General features: G+C 39.7%; 1 protein-coding gene across 1 annotated transcript in view; it reads left to right on the top strand.

Moving 5' to 3' along the window:
* ITGA9 (integrin subunit alpha 9) overlaps positions 1-16,725 on the top strand; it is a 241,550-nt gene that overhangs the window by 132,185 nt on the left and 92,640 nt on the right. The window contains exon 17 of the mRNA XM_063404980.1: positions 8,260-8,336. Coding sequence (XP_063261050.1) covers positions 8,260-8,336 — 77 coding nt within the window. The remainder of the gene's footprint in view (positions 1-8,259; positions 8,337-16,725) is intronic.

Here is a 16,725-nt window from a genome sequence, read left to right as displayed (position 1 = left end):
GGTTGTTTTGATCACAGTGCAGGACCCAGCACTGGTCTTGTTAAACCTCATACCGTTGTCCTCGACCCATCAATCCAGCCTGTCCAGATCCATATACAGAGCTCTCCTACCCTTTAGCAGATCAACACTTGCACCCAACTTGGTGTTGTCCACAAACTTACTGAGGGTGCACTTGATCCCCCTGTCCAGATCATTAGTAACTATATTGAACAGGACTGGTCCTAATAGTGGAGGTAACTGGTCTTACTGTTAGAGAATGATGCAAAGAAGGTGTTAGGTGCCTCAGCTGTTTCCTTGTCATTGGTTACTATGATCCTCTTGCATCCTATAAAGAATGGTGATTTTCATTTGCCCTCCTTTTGTTGTTCATGTATTTATAAAAACATTTCTATTATCTTTTATTAGCAGTGGCCAGATTAAGTTCTAGCTGGGCTTTCACCTTTCTAACTTTCTTTCTACATGGCATAATGACATTAATGTACCCTTCCTGATTTGACTGCCACTTCTTTCAAAGTCATAAACCCAAGTTCTAGTGAAAGCTCCCTGTTCAGCCAGGCTGGTCTTCTTCCCCAGTTCATCTTTAGGCATGTAGGGAGGGTGTTTTCCTAAACCTTTAAGACTTCCTTCTTAATGTATGTCCAATTTTCCTGGGTCCCCTTCTTATTAAGGATTGTTTCTTAGGGGACTCTCTAAACTAGTGTCCTGAGCAGGGCAAAGTCCATCCTCCTAAAAGGAGAGGTTTTGCTGACCCCTTTCTTACTTCACCAAGAATTGAATACTCTATTATATCATGATCACTGTGGCAAAGATGTCATCTGATCACCACATTTTCCACCAGCCCTTTTCTGTTTGTAAAAAGCAGGCTAAGCCCACTTACCAGTTATGTCTGGAAGTTGTCTTCCACACACTCAAGAAACCCCCCAGACTGCCTCCTCTCCACTGTGTCAAGTTTCCAGCAGACATGCCACAAGTTAGTCTCCCACAAGAGCAAGGGCTAGCAATTGTGAAACATCAGCCAGAATCCTTCATCCATCCCTTCATCCTGGTTGGATTATCTGTAACAGACTCCTATCAGGATGCTTGCCTTGTTGGCCTTTTCCCTGATTCTTACCCATAGATACTCACCTTGTCATCATTATCTTTGATAGACAGTTGAAATTACATTACTCCTTAATGTACAAAGCCACACCATGATCTCCTTTTCCCTGACTGCCGTAGAATCATCAAGGTTGGAAGAGACCTTTAAGATCATCAAGTCCAGCTATCAACCCAGCACTATCACTGTAACCCCTAAACCACTAAACATCAGTTTACTAAACAACACCAGTGCCAGATCCAGATAATTCTTAAACACTTCCAGGGTGGTGACTTTACCACAGCCCTGGGCAACCTTTTCAAATGCCTGACCACTCTTTTTCTAATATCTAATCTGAATCTCATCTGTCTCAGCTTACTGCAGGCACAGTAGAAGAGACTGGCCCTCACTTCACTACAACCTCCTTTCAGGTAGTTGTAGAGAGCAGTGAGGTCCCTCCCGAGCCCCTCTTCTCAACAAACCCAGCCCCTCAGCCATTCCTCATAAAACACATTTTCCAGACCTTTCACCAAGCCTTGTTGCTCTTCCTTGGAGACGGTCCAGCCCCTCGATGTCCTTTCTAAAGTGTGTGGCCCAGAACTGAACACAGTACTTGAGGTATGGCCTCACCAATGCCAATTAAAGGAGAGTAATCACTGCCCTGGTCCTGCTGGCCACACTGTCTCCGGGTTGATGTTCCCCGAGATTCCCCTCGGGGCGGCCGTTCCCCGAGGTGGTGAAATCTTCCCCCAGGGTTGCTGTTCCCTGGGTATTTCCCTGGGGTTGCTGTTCTCCAAGATAATAAGGTTTTCTGTCTTCTCTTTGCCCTGAGCGTTTCACACTGAAGGCAGAGACGACACTGTGAGTCCAGCAGCTCAGGTTATCAAGGTTGTTTATTTCATATTATCTAACAGTTCTTGTTCAGCTTTGCAAGGCGTCCCCAGCAAAGCAAGACACGCCGTTGGACTGGCGCTGGGCTGCCGCTGGACTGGGGCGGATCAGAGAGCCCCGTACCTTATGTACCGTATCCCCGACCCAACCACAGTCCAAGACGTATTTATTGTTTACAGAACATTACCAATACTAACTTGCTACGCTAACATGTCAGTTCTATTCTAAACCAGTCTCTAAAGTCCAAATCAGCAAAAGATGGGGGATGAGAACAAGAACAAGGAAACTAGGGGCCACTCCCCAATTCCTCCATCTTGTCCTCTCAGCCCCGCATACTATGAATCCTAATCTCTATATTTATACTCTATGACAAACTACTATCTACTTCTAAATTCTTAGGATCTGTGATTCTTCCTTCATGTGAGCATTCACTTCCATGGATAGAAGCCAGAATCAGAGTCCTTCTGGGCTCTGTGGGAGGCTGGCTGACCCCCTTGTACAGATCCCAGACCCCCCTGTACAGCCCCCTGACTCTCCAGGGCTGTCAGAGGGATCCCCTGGACTCCAACAACACTGTTCTTCACAGAGGCCGGGATGCCATTGATCTTCTTAGCCACCTGGGCACACTGCTGGCTCATACTGGGTACCCCCAGGTCCCTTTCTGCTGAACAGCTCTTGAGCCACTCCTCCCCAAGCTTGTAGTGCTGCATAGGCTTGCTGGGACACAAATGCAGGACCCAGCACTTCCCCTTATTGAACCTCATGCTGTTTTCCTCAGCCCATTGATTGAATCGTCTGTCTGCAGAAAGCAGATCAACACTTCCACCCAATTTGATGTTTCCTGCAAATTTACTGAGGGTACACTCTATACCTTCATCCAGATAATGAGTAACTATTTTTAAAAGGACCAGCTCTAAAACTGAGCCCCAGGGAACACCACTAGCGACTGGCTGCCAGCTGGATTTAGCTTCATTCACCTAAAGTCTCTGGGTCCAGCTATACAGCCAGTTGTTTACCTATCAAAGATTCCACCTTCTGGAGTACTTGTAGCCATGCATTGCAGCACTCCAGTCTGCAATGCATGTCAGTCATCCCACTTAACTTCCGTGACGGCAAGTTCATCTTGCTGCACGATGGCCTCCAGCTCCTCTCATTTGTTACACGTACTGTGTTCACTGGTGTAGGTACACTTCAGCCGGGCTATTGATTTCACCCCAGCTGAGGTATGCTGTCCCTAGGTTCATCTCTGGTCTTACTGCCTTCCACCTTCCAAACCTAATGTTCTCTGCCTTCAAACCTAGTGCTCTGATGAAGTCCGTGTGGAGCTGAGGGAGCTTGATAGCGAACCTTAATCCCCTGCAGCATGCAGTACCAACACACTGGTTTCACTCTCCTAGTTTTCCTGCCTTTGTTGTGTGTTCACTCTACCACTTAGTTAGGGGTATTGTGGAAATCATGTATTCTCATTCTAGCCAGCACATCTGATGAAATCCTGGAATGTTTTTCACAGTAATAATTGCTCTTCTAGTGGGAATTTAAATCAGCCCTTTTGTGTTTGGCTCAGCAGCATATATAAATGTACTGTTTCCTTGAGTAGTATGGTAAAGCACGGGATGCCTTGAAAGAATCAGTCTATATTTCTTTTTCTGTGGTCAGTAGACATGTAGGTAATAGCTTTATTTTTCAGGCAACTTGAAGGTTTAAAATCAAAATAAATTCAGGTCTAACATTAAGCTCCTGCATCTATATTTAGGCACATTGATGTAATTGGTTTGTAAAGCTATAAACAGAAAATACTTCCTAGAAAAGTTAGTGAGAGTTGCTTACAACTCAGCATTTGAAAATAGGATCATGTATCCTGGTTTCTAAATATGAGCCAGGAATTCAACTTCACCAGATAACATGTTTATAATCAGACAGCATCAATATCTAAAAACTAAATAATTAGTAGAATGACAAGCCCCCTTATTGAATTATCTTTGTGCTACTAGCATGATCTAATTGCCACATCATCTCTGCGCATACCATAGGGTTGGTGACAATTTACTGGAAATCAGTGTAGAGATTGAAGTAGTGAATTCTTAATCCTGATTATTTTGCATAACCCAAGTATTCCTGCAAAAGTCCATGGTACGGTTTATGAAATTAAAGGAATGGATCCTCAGATACGAAAGGCCAGCTCTGCCACTTTTTAAGGGATGCTATCCGAACCTTTTACAGATTGATGTGTGAGGAACTTGTTAAATGTCTGATCTGGAGTGAATCACTGTTCCCTTATCCATTCCACAAAATGACATTTTTGAGAATTCTGTTTCTCTCCCTTCTCTTCAAACATTGACCTTCAGCTGTTGCTTTCCCTTTCTGTGAAAGCATAGGCAGAACTCTTACTAGAATAAGATCTCAAACTCTTGATAGTACATTTTGTCTACAACCTGAAATTTCCATGTGTTTTCCTGAATAGGTTGGTTATTTTGAAAAGCTTTCCCCCCCCCTCCTAATTTATTGAAAGACTTCAGTATTTCCTATGGGCTGGAGTGGCATAGGAGCTTTTTTATTTTTTATTCTTCCTGTTCTCTTCTGTACTTCCAGAAACATAGATTTGTTTCATTTTAGATAGCCATTGAAAGAAATTGAAGCAGTGTAGTAAGCCTGGTTTGAAATCACAGATCACCTTCCTCAGAGCACAGATCGTAAGGCTGAAGCCAGGCTCCTTCTTACTTACTTTACCTCCTATCAGCTTTCAGTAGAGTACACTACCAACAAGAAGGAAAAGGCGAATATCTACATTCTCAATACCCAGCAGCTTTATACTTAGGGTGGCTAAGGATGTAGGAACTAGAGATTTATCCCTCTTCTACTTTCTCCTACATTTACCCCGGCCTTAACCACAAAATGTGGAATTTAGTCCTTACACCTCTCTTCAAGAGGCATAATGGACACTTGTTCTGAGGCCCTGATCTGACTACCTATGTAGACATATTCCGTTCCTGATCAGCTCCAGATCTTTCTTTACTGTAGGTTTGATTGTGTACAGATGGGTATATTCACTTTTTATAATGAGGGTATTTCAATGTAGACTTCTTGGCTTATCCTCTGGAGGACATGGGTGCCATCCATCTTTCCTAACCTCTCAGGTTAGGAAAGATGTCACATTACTGGACCTCCCAAGGAGCAAAATCTTTTTTACTCAGAAAAGTTGCCATGCAGAATTTGAGAAAACCGTGTTTGTCAAGGTTTGGTGACTTGGTGGGAACTGCCCTGGAACTATTTCCCATAGATGCTGGGTTCTGTGCAGCAATGGAGAGAGTACAGAGAGGAATTGTGAACCCTGGAAATGCTGGATTTTTCCTCTGCTTTGCTGTATATCTGGTGATAGCAGGAAGTCTGACAGACTCACTGAGAATGAACTTTACTCTAGTTTTGTGTTTATACAGTGAAGATGTGTCCTAGAAGCATTGAGGTTATCCTGTCCCTGTTACTGAGCACACAAATATCTATTTTTCTTGTGGAAATGCTAGACAACTATGTAGTGGCCTTGAGATAAGAGATGCAGCTGTGTTTTTCAGGGCAATTTTTGCCCTGATCTCCACCCCCCCCCCCCCCCCACCTTGTACTCCTCAGTTTTTCATGTATGTATTGCTTTCTTTTGTAAGGAAGCTTCCTGACCATCTCTAATACATATATTCAAATCTGTGAGGTACTTAGTACAATGTTAGTGGAATACAATTAGATTTAATAAAACCACTGTTCAGAATTGGTCCTCTTCACTTTGGGCAACAGTAACAGCAAAAACTACGAACTTCTTCTAGTTAGTTTTACTGTACTTCCTTTTTTCAATTGTAGATAACACATACAACCGACGAGTTACCTCCTTCAACAATTTTAATATTTAAAGAGCTCTATAAATCCTCAAAGCTGCAAGCTACAAGCAAATGTTGTAAAGCTGCAAGCACTTTAAAGATTGCTTAGAGTTAAAATTAGTGGTGATGTAGTAGGGTGTTTGCCATATCCCAGGAATGGACTCTTGCTCTAAAAACATGCAGTGTTCAGTTAGGTGCAGTGTCTGGCCCAAAGAAATTGCAGCTCAAGTAGACCAGGTAAGGGCACAGTAACAATATATAAGCAGTGTTCACAAATGCTATGATGCCTTAAAGTGTGTTTACTTCTTAATTGTTTAGGAGGGATTTAAACAGCCGTGAATTAATCAGCCTGAAAGGTAGAAGTGACAAAAGGGAAGGAAAGGCTCAAGTTAGCTGAGAAGAAAATGGAGGAAATAGACTGTGAGAAGCTGGAGGCTCGAGACTCTAGAAGACATACAAAAAGGGAAGGTGGAGTAGAGTCCAGGTAGACAAGTAAAATAGTGAAAAATAGCAATATAGTCCAGAGATGTCATTAACCTCTAACTGAGCTGCTGAATCTGTTATGCCTGCATATGTGGGTCCTAGGAGCCAGTTGCACTGGAAACCCAGACCAGCCAGCTGCTTTGAGGTGAGCGCTCCCCGCAAACCTGAACAGGTTCAAGGTCTTCCATTGAAGCAAACAGTTCACTCCTACACAGCTACAGGTCTTGGAATTCACCATCCTTATTTCTTTTTCTCAGCCTAGTGCTGTGTAGAAACCTGGGTATCTATGACATAAGAAAATACTCCCAATGTATTTCAAAATAGCTTGCTTTCTAGTACCTGATATGCTGGAAGAGATACATGCTCAGTGATTTTAGAAAATGAAGTATTTGTTCATTCTTTCTGATTAATGGTAACTATAGATTTAGTAAGAAAATTATTAGATTATTAGATAGGATTATACATATATTTTATATATATATTAGATAGTACTTAAATGTACTTAGAGTATTTTATACTTTGAAGAGTACAGATAATTTCTTTGCTGAGTTCACTTTGCCAAGATTTCTGCTACTCAAACAGAGAAACTGACAGGCTAGAATTTTTTTATGGTTTATTATTCTTTCTCCTCTGAGGGTTACCAAGCGGTCTTTCCTATATGAAACTGCGACAGTGGTTTGAAGATTAATTCTGAGAACTTTTGAAATGATACCTCTGAAATGTGCCATGTTTGAGAGGGAAGCCTAGTGCCAGTTCATGTCTCAGGATTATTCTTGTCCTTTGGTTTGTGGTCGTTTTTATTAAGGAGGAAGGGTAAATTCAGTCCTTTTTTCTAAATCCCCCCAAAATTTCACTTCTGAGATTCTGAGAAAGCAAAAGGTAGGGAAGAAAAATGAAAGAGCAAATAGCCCAGATGACCTGGCCACCTTCCACCTTTTCTCTTTTGCAACACTGTACAACCTACAGCACTGTTTGATACCTGTTATCAAACTGATGCCTTAAAGAACCTAGAAATAAAGCAACACAATATTAGTATAAGAGGTAATATAAAGGCTGGTCGTTGTTGGAGGCCTCCAGGGGCAGATACAGAAAATACCCAACCCTACACAGGATGAAAACAGCTTTATAAGTTTAGCAAATTAGCATAACTAACAAAAATGCCCAATTAGAGACAGAAGTGGTAAGGTAGTTCCCACTTTTCAGGGGAAGAGGGGTTCAACCCTTTTTGAAATTCTCTTCTCTTAGATAGGAATTAAACTTTGTTTATGACAATGCGTGTTCCTGTTCTCTTCTTCCACTTTCTGATGGCTGTCTCGTTTAGCCATGGCAAGCTGCTGCCATTTAAATACTATGTCCATATGTTGTGCCTTCGTAGTTCCTAGCTTTATCAGTCTGTTACATTTCCTCAGTATTACCAGAGTTCAAAAGATTGACAACGGTTCCATTATTTGAGAGTATCACTGGTACATAACAGTCTTTGTAATTTTCTACTGCTTGCACAATGGCAGAAATGTTTCCTGCCTTAGGTAAAATCTAGGGAAATGTTTGCTGTATGATTTCCTTACTTGCAATCCTTAGGACTGAAAATAGTTTCAGACATACTTCATATTCTGATTCATTTTCATGCACATAGCTGGGGAAGAGAAAGAAGAGTGCCAGGAATATTGCATGAGCAGTTATTCTTGTCAGATGAGAAGGGAGAATGGATTGAGCAAAATCTCTGGGAGAGAGTTTAGTTTTGATGAAACTTCTTGTTCAGTTAGAAGATAATAAAACAAGTTCTGACAAAGATAAGTTTTGCCTCATCTTGAATTTCCTTAACACTCACACCATATATCCCCATATCACAGATTTTGGTCTTGTTTTTTATTTCATCCAAGCATGTTCCTTCTTTGAATTTTGATCTTACTTTTTTCATATTTTAACAGTTCTTTCCACTGTTTTTCACAGACTGTTTTTGAGAGGAACTGTCAATCTGATGACTGTGCTGCTGATTTGAAGCTTCAGGGTAAATTATTGCTATCGAGGTGAGTAGGTGAACTTTTATTTTCTTTCTAGCAAACTAGTAAGCCATTCATTTTATGTAGAATGGCATTGAAAAGTCAAAATACAAACACAGATGTTTTAGATCCAGACTAGAAAGATGGTGATAATGATGTCACCTTTAGTGCAAAAGGTCTTGAGAGTTCACAGTATCTTAAGTCTTGTGGTGATGGGCTCTGGTCACAAAGTGCAAGACACCTTCACCTTAACAGTCACAATGGACAAAAATAGAGAAAACAAATAGAATAGCAGAGAGGAGCAAAGAAAATAAAGATGAATGCTCAAATCAAGTACCAATGTGGAACATGTAATTTTTAAAAGAGGATAAAACACTATTCATGACATGGTAGGAGTAAAACTGCCTGAAGAAAAGCAGTTTGTTCTGTCACATGTAAAGTTAAAAAAACCCCTCTGAACATGGTAAATTATCTTCAAACTACTGGGTTATGTTTCTCAACTTGTAGTTTTGCAAACTCATCTAAATACTCCTTTCAAATTTTTGATGCAACTTGGGGATGACTGTCTGACTTCACTTTCTTCTGGGATAATAAAACTCATCAAATAGACCAGAAGTGAAGTTTGTGTTCTACCTCTTGTGACTGGTGATCCTAGGAAAATGCCTGTTGTTTTGCCTGGATGTGTATTCAATTTGGGGATAAATCAGGCCAAAGGTGAACTTCACATGACTTCTGTTCCCCCTTTTTTTTTTTTTTTCATTTTTTTTAGAAATGGAAATCCTGATGTGAGTTATTTAGTTGTGTGCCAGAGATTTTGTTATTTGATGGAGAATCTGTGAAGTGCTTTGCTTTCAGGTCAGGAAAGAGAGTGAAAGACAAAAAAGAAACAACCCAAACAAAACAAAAATAGAAGAAGTAATAGTCACAGACATGTTTTATATAAATCTACAGCATGCTGTAACAGTACGTGGAGACAAAACTGAACCAGAGTCAAGTTTGAGAAGTTACTGACTTCTCCAGGCATGACTGAAATCCACATGAATATTTTGGGGGATTGGCTGGGAGCAGGGCTAGGTCTCAGGCTACAGAGTCCATGGTTTGATTGCAGTTAGTCTGGATATTTGACTCAAACTTTGTGGTGAGCAAAATATGCTGAGAGCTAGATACGTCTGTGTGGATTAGAGAAGCTCGTGAAGCATTTTTTCCCCCAGCTGAGGAATAAATAACAAGGGACAGATCCTAAAACTTGTCAGTCAGTGTATAGTAATCACTGCAGTTGGGATTGGACCGTTAGGCTGTTAGGTTTTACAGCTGTTACTTATTTTATCTTGGCAATTTAAAAGTCATACCTGTCCTAAGAGCTTAGGATATTCAAATACAATTTCTACATTTGCATAGCAAAATATTCAACAAATATTCTCAAATTTTCTTTACCTAGTGACAACCTGAAGTCCTTTTTGAAATAAACAGGATGTTGTCAAATCTCTGCACAGTATGGGCTTTCTTTAGCTAAAGGGCTCAGCAAGCTTCAGTTATTAAGAAATATAGCACAATGAATATCTCTTACAAAAACAGATTCTTGTTATTATTGCATATAAAATTACCAAGAAACATGCTATGGATTCTGATTTTAAACAAGTGCTGCCTTGAATTTTTCCAGCCCCATGTGTTTTATGCAAAATAATCCTATCACAATTTTTCCACATTATTCTTGATTATAGTAAGTCTGTGCACATAGCAAAAATTTTTTTTTGAAAGAGCAAAACACACGACTCATTACTATCTGCACAAAACATTTGACTTCACTGCTAGCAAGTTTATCTTAATACCTTTGTCTAAATAATTACTTACATTTGCTGGACTTATTCTTGGAAAGGATGCAATTAATGCTGCATAGATACACTTAATTGAAATAAACAGGATGTTTATAGGAAGACAGTGGTAAGTTCTGGTTCTCATTTCTGCTGCAGCTCTTTGAAAATATTGCTTGACCTGTGGATAGGGTGGTTTGGTTAAGATCATCTGCCTTAGCTGGCAAAAGACTTTCTCACCAAGAAAGTAAGTTGCGTAGATCTGAGAGGAATGTTGCCCTGAGTACTGCTACCCAATTAAAAGATAGTCAACAGAGAAAAGGTATAAGGAGTTGGTTTTGGTAGTGGAGAAAGCTGTGCAAGTGCTAGTGCTATTCAGTGTATTCACAAATTATATGGGAAATAATCTGCTAGAATTGAATAGCAAGATGATAAAGTTTGCTGATCCTATTAAGGTATTCAGAGCAATGAAAAAAACAAACAAGGAGGTATGCTTTCATGAAGTGTGTGATTAATCTGGATTTTACTGTTTACTGCCAATATTGTAAGTATTGACACTGTATATAGTAGTGAAATGGCAAATATCAATTCTGAAAGCTACAGAAATACATCAGCAAAATGCCACTTTGTACTTGACTTGTTCTTCCACTGTCATCTTTCTTTTAAACAAAGTTGGACACAGGGCTCTCTGCTACAGGAACTGGCTGTCCTAACATGCTTTTCTTAAATTTCCAGCATGTTAGAGCCAAAAGCTGTTCAGAGTTCAAACTATACCTTGCTATATATGGCCAAGGTATAGTTTTGTTCATCACTATATATGCTTTCAAATGTTTGCTGGTTACAGCACTTACGTGCATAGGAAGTTAGCTCAGATTACATTATCATCAAGAGAATTGTTTGCATTCTTATGAGCTCAGGAACTGCACAAGCTGCTGTGATACGGAGTTTACCCTAGATGCATTTGAATCATTGGATTACCCAGTTAAAAGATGGCACCCAGCTTTGAAGATATGAAGCCCCAGTCAGCAATCAAGCACTATACATCCACCCGCTGACTCCCCCACTGGAGGGATTGAGGGAGAAAATTGGAAGGGTAAAAGCTAGAAGACTTGTGGGTTGAGATAAAGAGTTTCTTAAGGGAAGCAAAATCTGTGTACACAAAGAAAGAAAATGAAGTCAGCACTTCCCAGGGGCAGGCAGGTGTTCAGCCATCTCCAGTGGAGCAGGGCCATCACACATAATGTTGTCTTGGGAAGACAAGAGAGATTTGTCCATCTCTCCAAATATCTCCCCTTCCTCCTTCTTCCCCCTAATTTGTACACTGAGCATGATGCTATATGGCATCATCAGCTGAGGTCACCCGTCCTACCTGTGTCGCCTCCCATGACTCCCCCAGCTTCCTTGCAAGCATGGCAGCATGAAAAGCAGATAAAGCCTTGGCTATGTATAAGTCCAGCTCAGCAGTAAAGAAAGGTTGTCTGTATTATCAACTCTGTGTTCAGCACAAATAAAAACCACAGCCCCATGCCAGCCACTCTGAAGAAAATAAACTTTACCCCAGCTGAAACCAGCACACCTATGTACCAAATGAATAATAGGAAAACCAGCCTCTGCTGGCAAGGCATAACCAGGCCTGCTCTGATTTTAATTTTCATGGGATATTCCTTCTCTCATGAAAACTTATTTGTGTGCCCTTAAATTGGAAGTGTTTCATTTTGATAAATAACCACTAAACAGCTCAGGATGTTAACACTCAATCTAAGTGACTACATAATAGATGTCATTTATCCAAAGTGGTAAAATCAAGCAAATCTGATGTGTTAGGTAGAAACTTCACTGCTGTTCTGAGCAGATATGATTTGGTTTGCCTTGTTATTTAATGTTGAGGTGTTGCTGCATGTGGAAATAGTGCTGCTGGGCAAGCTGAAACCTTTCACTGTAAATTCATAGATGAAGAAAGGGTAGGACTGTTTGGAAGCAAGCTTTGATAAAAAAATGTTAAAGCCTTCTAACTTTAGCTGAAAGTTTTTGCAAAGATATGGGAAGCTAGAGATAGGATGTGTTCTTCTGAATGTTCCTGTTACAGTGAAAGGAGTCCTAGGTGACTTGGGTTAAAGACTAGGGTTACATGCTGTATTGGATTGAAGAAGAGTTAAGATGCATTTATTTTGGAAAGATAAAAGGTTTGTTTCCAGTTAACAGGTAATTCTCTTTAAGGCTTGTGCACCTTCATTAGCATCAGTTTGCATGCAAACTCATCACAGCTTCCTGAAGGGATTGCTGGACAAAGGAGCCAGCAATCTTGTTGCTTATGAGAGATGGTAAGCAGGGTAAGGGTCATAGACTATGGTTTGGCTGGGAAGGACCAGAGATTTGGAAAAACCTTCTTGCGTAGGCAGTTCATGCTGCTCAGGAATGAGATGTGCTGAGATGGTATGCTCTTCCATCCTGGGGTTTAGGACTAGTTTGGATAAGGTCCCTGCTGACCTCATTTGTTACTGGCAATAAGTCATGTATTGAGGAGGATCAGAATGGGTTTTCTGACCTTTAGAAATCCCTTCTAACCAGCTTTTCTTTAGTGTTCTGACTTTTCTTGAGGTAAGTCCTCTCTGTAACCTAAGCAAAATTGCTTCAACAAAATCAGCCTTTCTTCAACACGGAAACGTCTGAGTAGGGATGGTTATGGGCAAGCTCCAGCATTGTGGCTAGGAAACTTGCCGGTGGGACTCCGTGCCTCTCGCTGATGCCACCTCTGCCAGCAACAACATGCAGCTTCACAAGAGGGGAAGATTGGACCTGGCAAAGCAAACTGTGAGGATTGAACACTCTGTGACAGACAGATAGTTATGAGCCATCATGTAGAAATAGATAGAGTAGTGTGTGCTAATATTGCTACAAATGTTCTTTCTAGTGGTTGGCCTGGACTTTCCCATAGGACTCACTCATATGACTGTTGCCAGCCTAAAATTACAGATGGTGATTAGGAATAAGGAAAAAGTAGCTGTGGAGTGTGCTGGGGACTTGACGAAGGCAGCGTTATGAGAAACTGAAGGAGCAGGAGAAAGGTATCTCATCTTTCCAGTCGTGACTGTTCTCAAATCCATTTTTGTTAAAGAATAAATATGTGAAATTTTGGCAGCATGGCACAGAAACATGACTCACTGCCTCCTCTTCAATAATTCCCGAGTGTTGAGTCTTGCAGCTGTCATAGGAGATGGCAAAGTCTGACCTTATCCATGCAGTTATACTCTGTGGATAGGGGTATTGATGATTTCTAAAGGAAAAGTGCCTTAGTGTAAAGAGTATATGTATGTATTCTGTATGGGTAACTTTAATGACACAACCTGAAACTGTAAGAGAAATAGGAATAGAATATTTTTCAATAAACTTTATTTTTTTGACCATAACTTGGTCCAGGTTTCCTCTCCAGCAATTCACTACTGAAAAGCAAAATGGTATGTTAATTATTATTGTCAAATATTTTTAGTGTTAAAAATGTATTTATTACCTCTCATTTGACTTTAATGCCTCACTCTGCTCTCTCAGTACAGTAAATGTCTTTTCTATCATGTTTCTGCAGCAACAAGATGTGCTGAGCTAAACTCTGAAGTAGGTATTTTGCAGAAGTTTATATCTCCCTAGCCTTCAGAATCTTGTATCCATGCATTTGGTATTTTATGTGGGAGAGAAGCTCTCTGGTCTTTGAAGAAGAACCTGAAATTGCTGAGGGAGGTCTTGCCTGACATACCAATGCAGTTTCACCTCCTGACCTGATGCCTATCTATCTGACTGGTTCTGCAAAGGCAGTGGTAGTTATGAAGCTTTTCAGGATGTAAGAGGAATCAGGTGAAAAGTGTGAAGACATTTGAGGAACAGTGAGGATGTTTGAAAAAACAGACTTTCTTCCAGCCCTAATAAACAAGCTACGTAAAAAGACTAGAGCACAATGGGTAGTTGCTTCCATGTGAGAAGGAAATCCTGTATGGCTATGTAAATACACTAACAACATGTGTGTTGCAATGAACAGAACAACTTTACCAAAAACAAACAGTACAAGAAGAAAGAAAGATGATGTTGCAAATGTCATTAGCTGCTATGTTTCAGCACAAGCTGTATGTATGATACGTAAATCAGGTTGTAAGCATAGGACTGTGAGCCCCCTTGGATAGAAAATGCTGTAATAAATATCACTATTCCTAAGAAATTTCCAAGAAGAAGTCTGTCTTTCATACATTTATTTGACATGAGGTTACCTTTTATCCATCATTAGAACAGAATTGCTTATCCATCTGAGTGCTTCTGACTGATATTTGGCTTTTAGGAAGAAACAGCTTGCTTTTATGTGTTGGTTTAGAGCATCTGCAAAGACCACCATTTGTTAGGTTTAAATTTATGTTCTTCTCCTACAGACTGGCTGGGGTGAGTTCCTGTATATGCTGCTTAAAACTGGTGGTTTTTTGGAAATGTGAATTTGGAAGCAAAAGTCATAGGAAGCCAAAGGAGTGACAGGTGCATTTTGCAGAAATTTTCAAGTCTTTCCAAATTATGGGTTGAACTGAACTGAAGCGAACACTTTCAAAAGTTGTCTTATGTAATGGGATTTTTGAGAAATGTCCTTTTCCAATTGAAAGGTCAAGTTTATGAGTTGGGCTGTTTCTCCTTCCATTAGTTCCTCTAAAATTAGCCAGAGAAGGGACAAAATTCCAGTCTGTCAAAAATTTCCTCGAGTTTAAAATGTTTCCATTTTAATGAAATAGTAATTTATGAAGAAAAAGTATTTTCCAGTATTATCTGGTCAGTTCATCAGAAGATTGGTTTTGCCTTTTTTCCATATAAATTCCTTCTCTGACTTACTAAAGGATTAATATTTTTTGTGCCAACACATCTTTATTTCTGTGACCTCTTTTGTTTTATGCATGGCTCTGTATATGAGAAGCAGGTAAATGATTTGATATGATGTTTTAGGATGTAATATTGAAGTACTTAACCCAAGCCTCTCTGAAAAGACAAAGAAGAGTGTGCATCACTTCCAGACTTTGAGCTTACAACTCTGAAGTTTATAAGCATATTATTTGTATTATTGAAGTGTGAATAATTTTGCGTAGGAACTATCTATGCAACTGCAAAACTGACTGTTTGCAAGTGCTGTGTATAGATATAAGGATGAATATGCTTATGGACCTATTAAAATGAGAGGAAGGACTCCCTCTGGTTCAGTAGGCACATTATCAGATATTAGGTAGCTGATTTGAAAAATGAACCTCAGAAGTTTCATATTGACTTGTCAAATTATTACAGAACCTGAGCTGAAAGAATCCAGAAAACATAGATATAAATGTGTTATGGCAGCTTTGTCCAATTTGCTTTTCACCAGCACAAGGTGTAATGGCATAGAACATGAGTTAGTGTTGTAACAGTGCGGAAAATCTGTGTGCTCTGAAGGAAGGAGCAATAACATAAAATTTTGATCAGAAAGTTCAAAGCTTTTTGAGTGTATCTCATTAATATAGTAATGTTCACTAAAAAAGTTAGTAAAGGTTGTCACTGATCATAGACTTTGCAAAGCCACAAAGAAAAATTGCAAGCCTGTGGTTTAATGTGAAAAGCAAAGATCTTTGATAAATTTGACCAGGCTCACACCCCAGTGTTTAGCTTCCTTTGACCATATAATGGAAATTTGTTTCCAGAGAAGCATCATGTTTCATAGTATGCCCATTGAGGTTTTATGACCCTAAAGTGCATCTTAACAAAACAGTCATGATGAGAAAACACAATATCCTTTTTTGTGCAGCTTAGTTATTTCCTCTGGTAATATCTGGTTTTCCCTTCCCCTTCCCTCCCTTCATAGCAGATGAAGAACTTGTTTTCACTTATTTTATCTTTCATTGAATAAACACTTCTTTCAACAATATTTCTGATGTTCTGTTTACCTTACACAATCTACCCTAAGTAGCAGAGCTGCTCAGATGAAATTCATATCTGCTTTACAAAAAAACCCCAAATTGAAATTAGCAAATGTTATTGTTTAGCATTTCTAGTGCTAGAGAAGTGGTCCTGACTGTCAAGGCCCTATGTTTATAGAGCTGTGTGTGCCAACATAGATAGTCCCAACTCTCAGAGCACAAATACAGAGCCATGACTGCAGTTATGTGCTGCCCACTGGTTATTTGGTAATATCCAGTGCTGTCCTAGCTCACGATCTTTGAAACTACCAAAAATGTTCTAAGGAGAAAAAAAATGATGATACATTGGGAAAATGGATACAAGTATATTGCCTCCTTTCTTCTCAACAAGTCATACCAAGTCTTGTGCTGTAATTTGTTTTCATAAATTATAGCATAGTTTAATGTTATTCAGAAGTAATCTCCTGTACTGCAAAAGGTGCAGTGAAAAACTACTTACTACCATTTCATGTATATTTGTAATTCTGTTTGGAATTTAGCTTTTTTGGTGAAGATGTGAAGCAGAATTATGATTTCTAATTTATTTATCTTTTATTTATCTTTTACCTACAGGCTCTTGTTAGTGTATTGAATGCTGAGTTTGTGAGGCATATAGAAAACTCCATTGTAGCTCATCTGGGATTGGATTTGCAGTTTCCTGAA

Source organism: Prinia subflava, chromosome 1, assembly GCF_021018805.1.
Source record: "Prinia subflava isolate CZ2003 ecotype Zambia chromosome 1, Cam_Psub_1.2, whole genome shotgun sequence".
NCBI classification, from domain to species: domain Eukaryota; kingdom Metazoa; phylum Chordata; class Aves; order Passeriformes; family Cisticolidae; genus Prinia; species Prinia subflava.
Note: the sequence above shows the minus strand (reverse complement) of the source record. Positions and strands in the feature narration are given on the sequence as shown.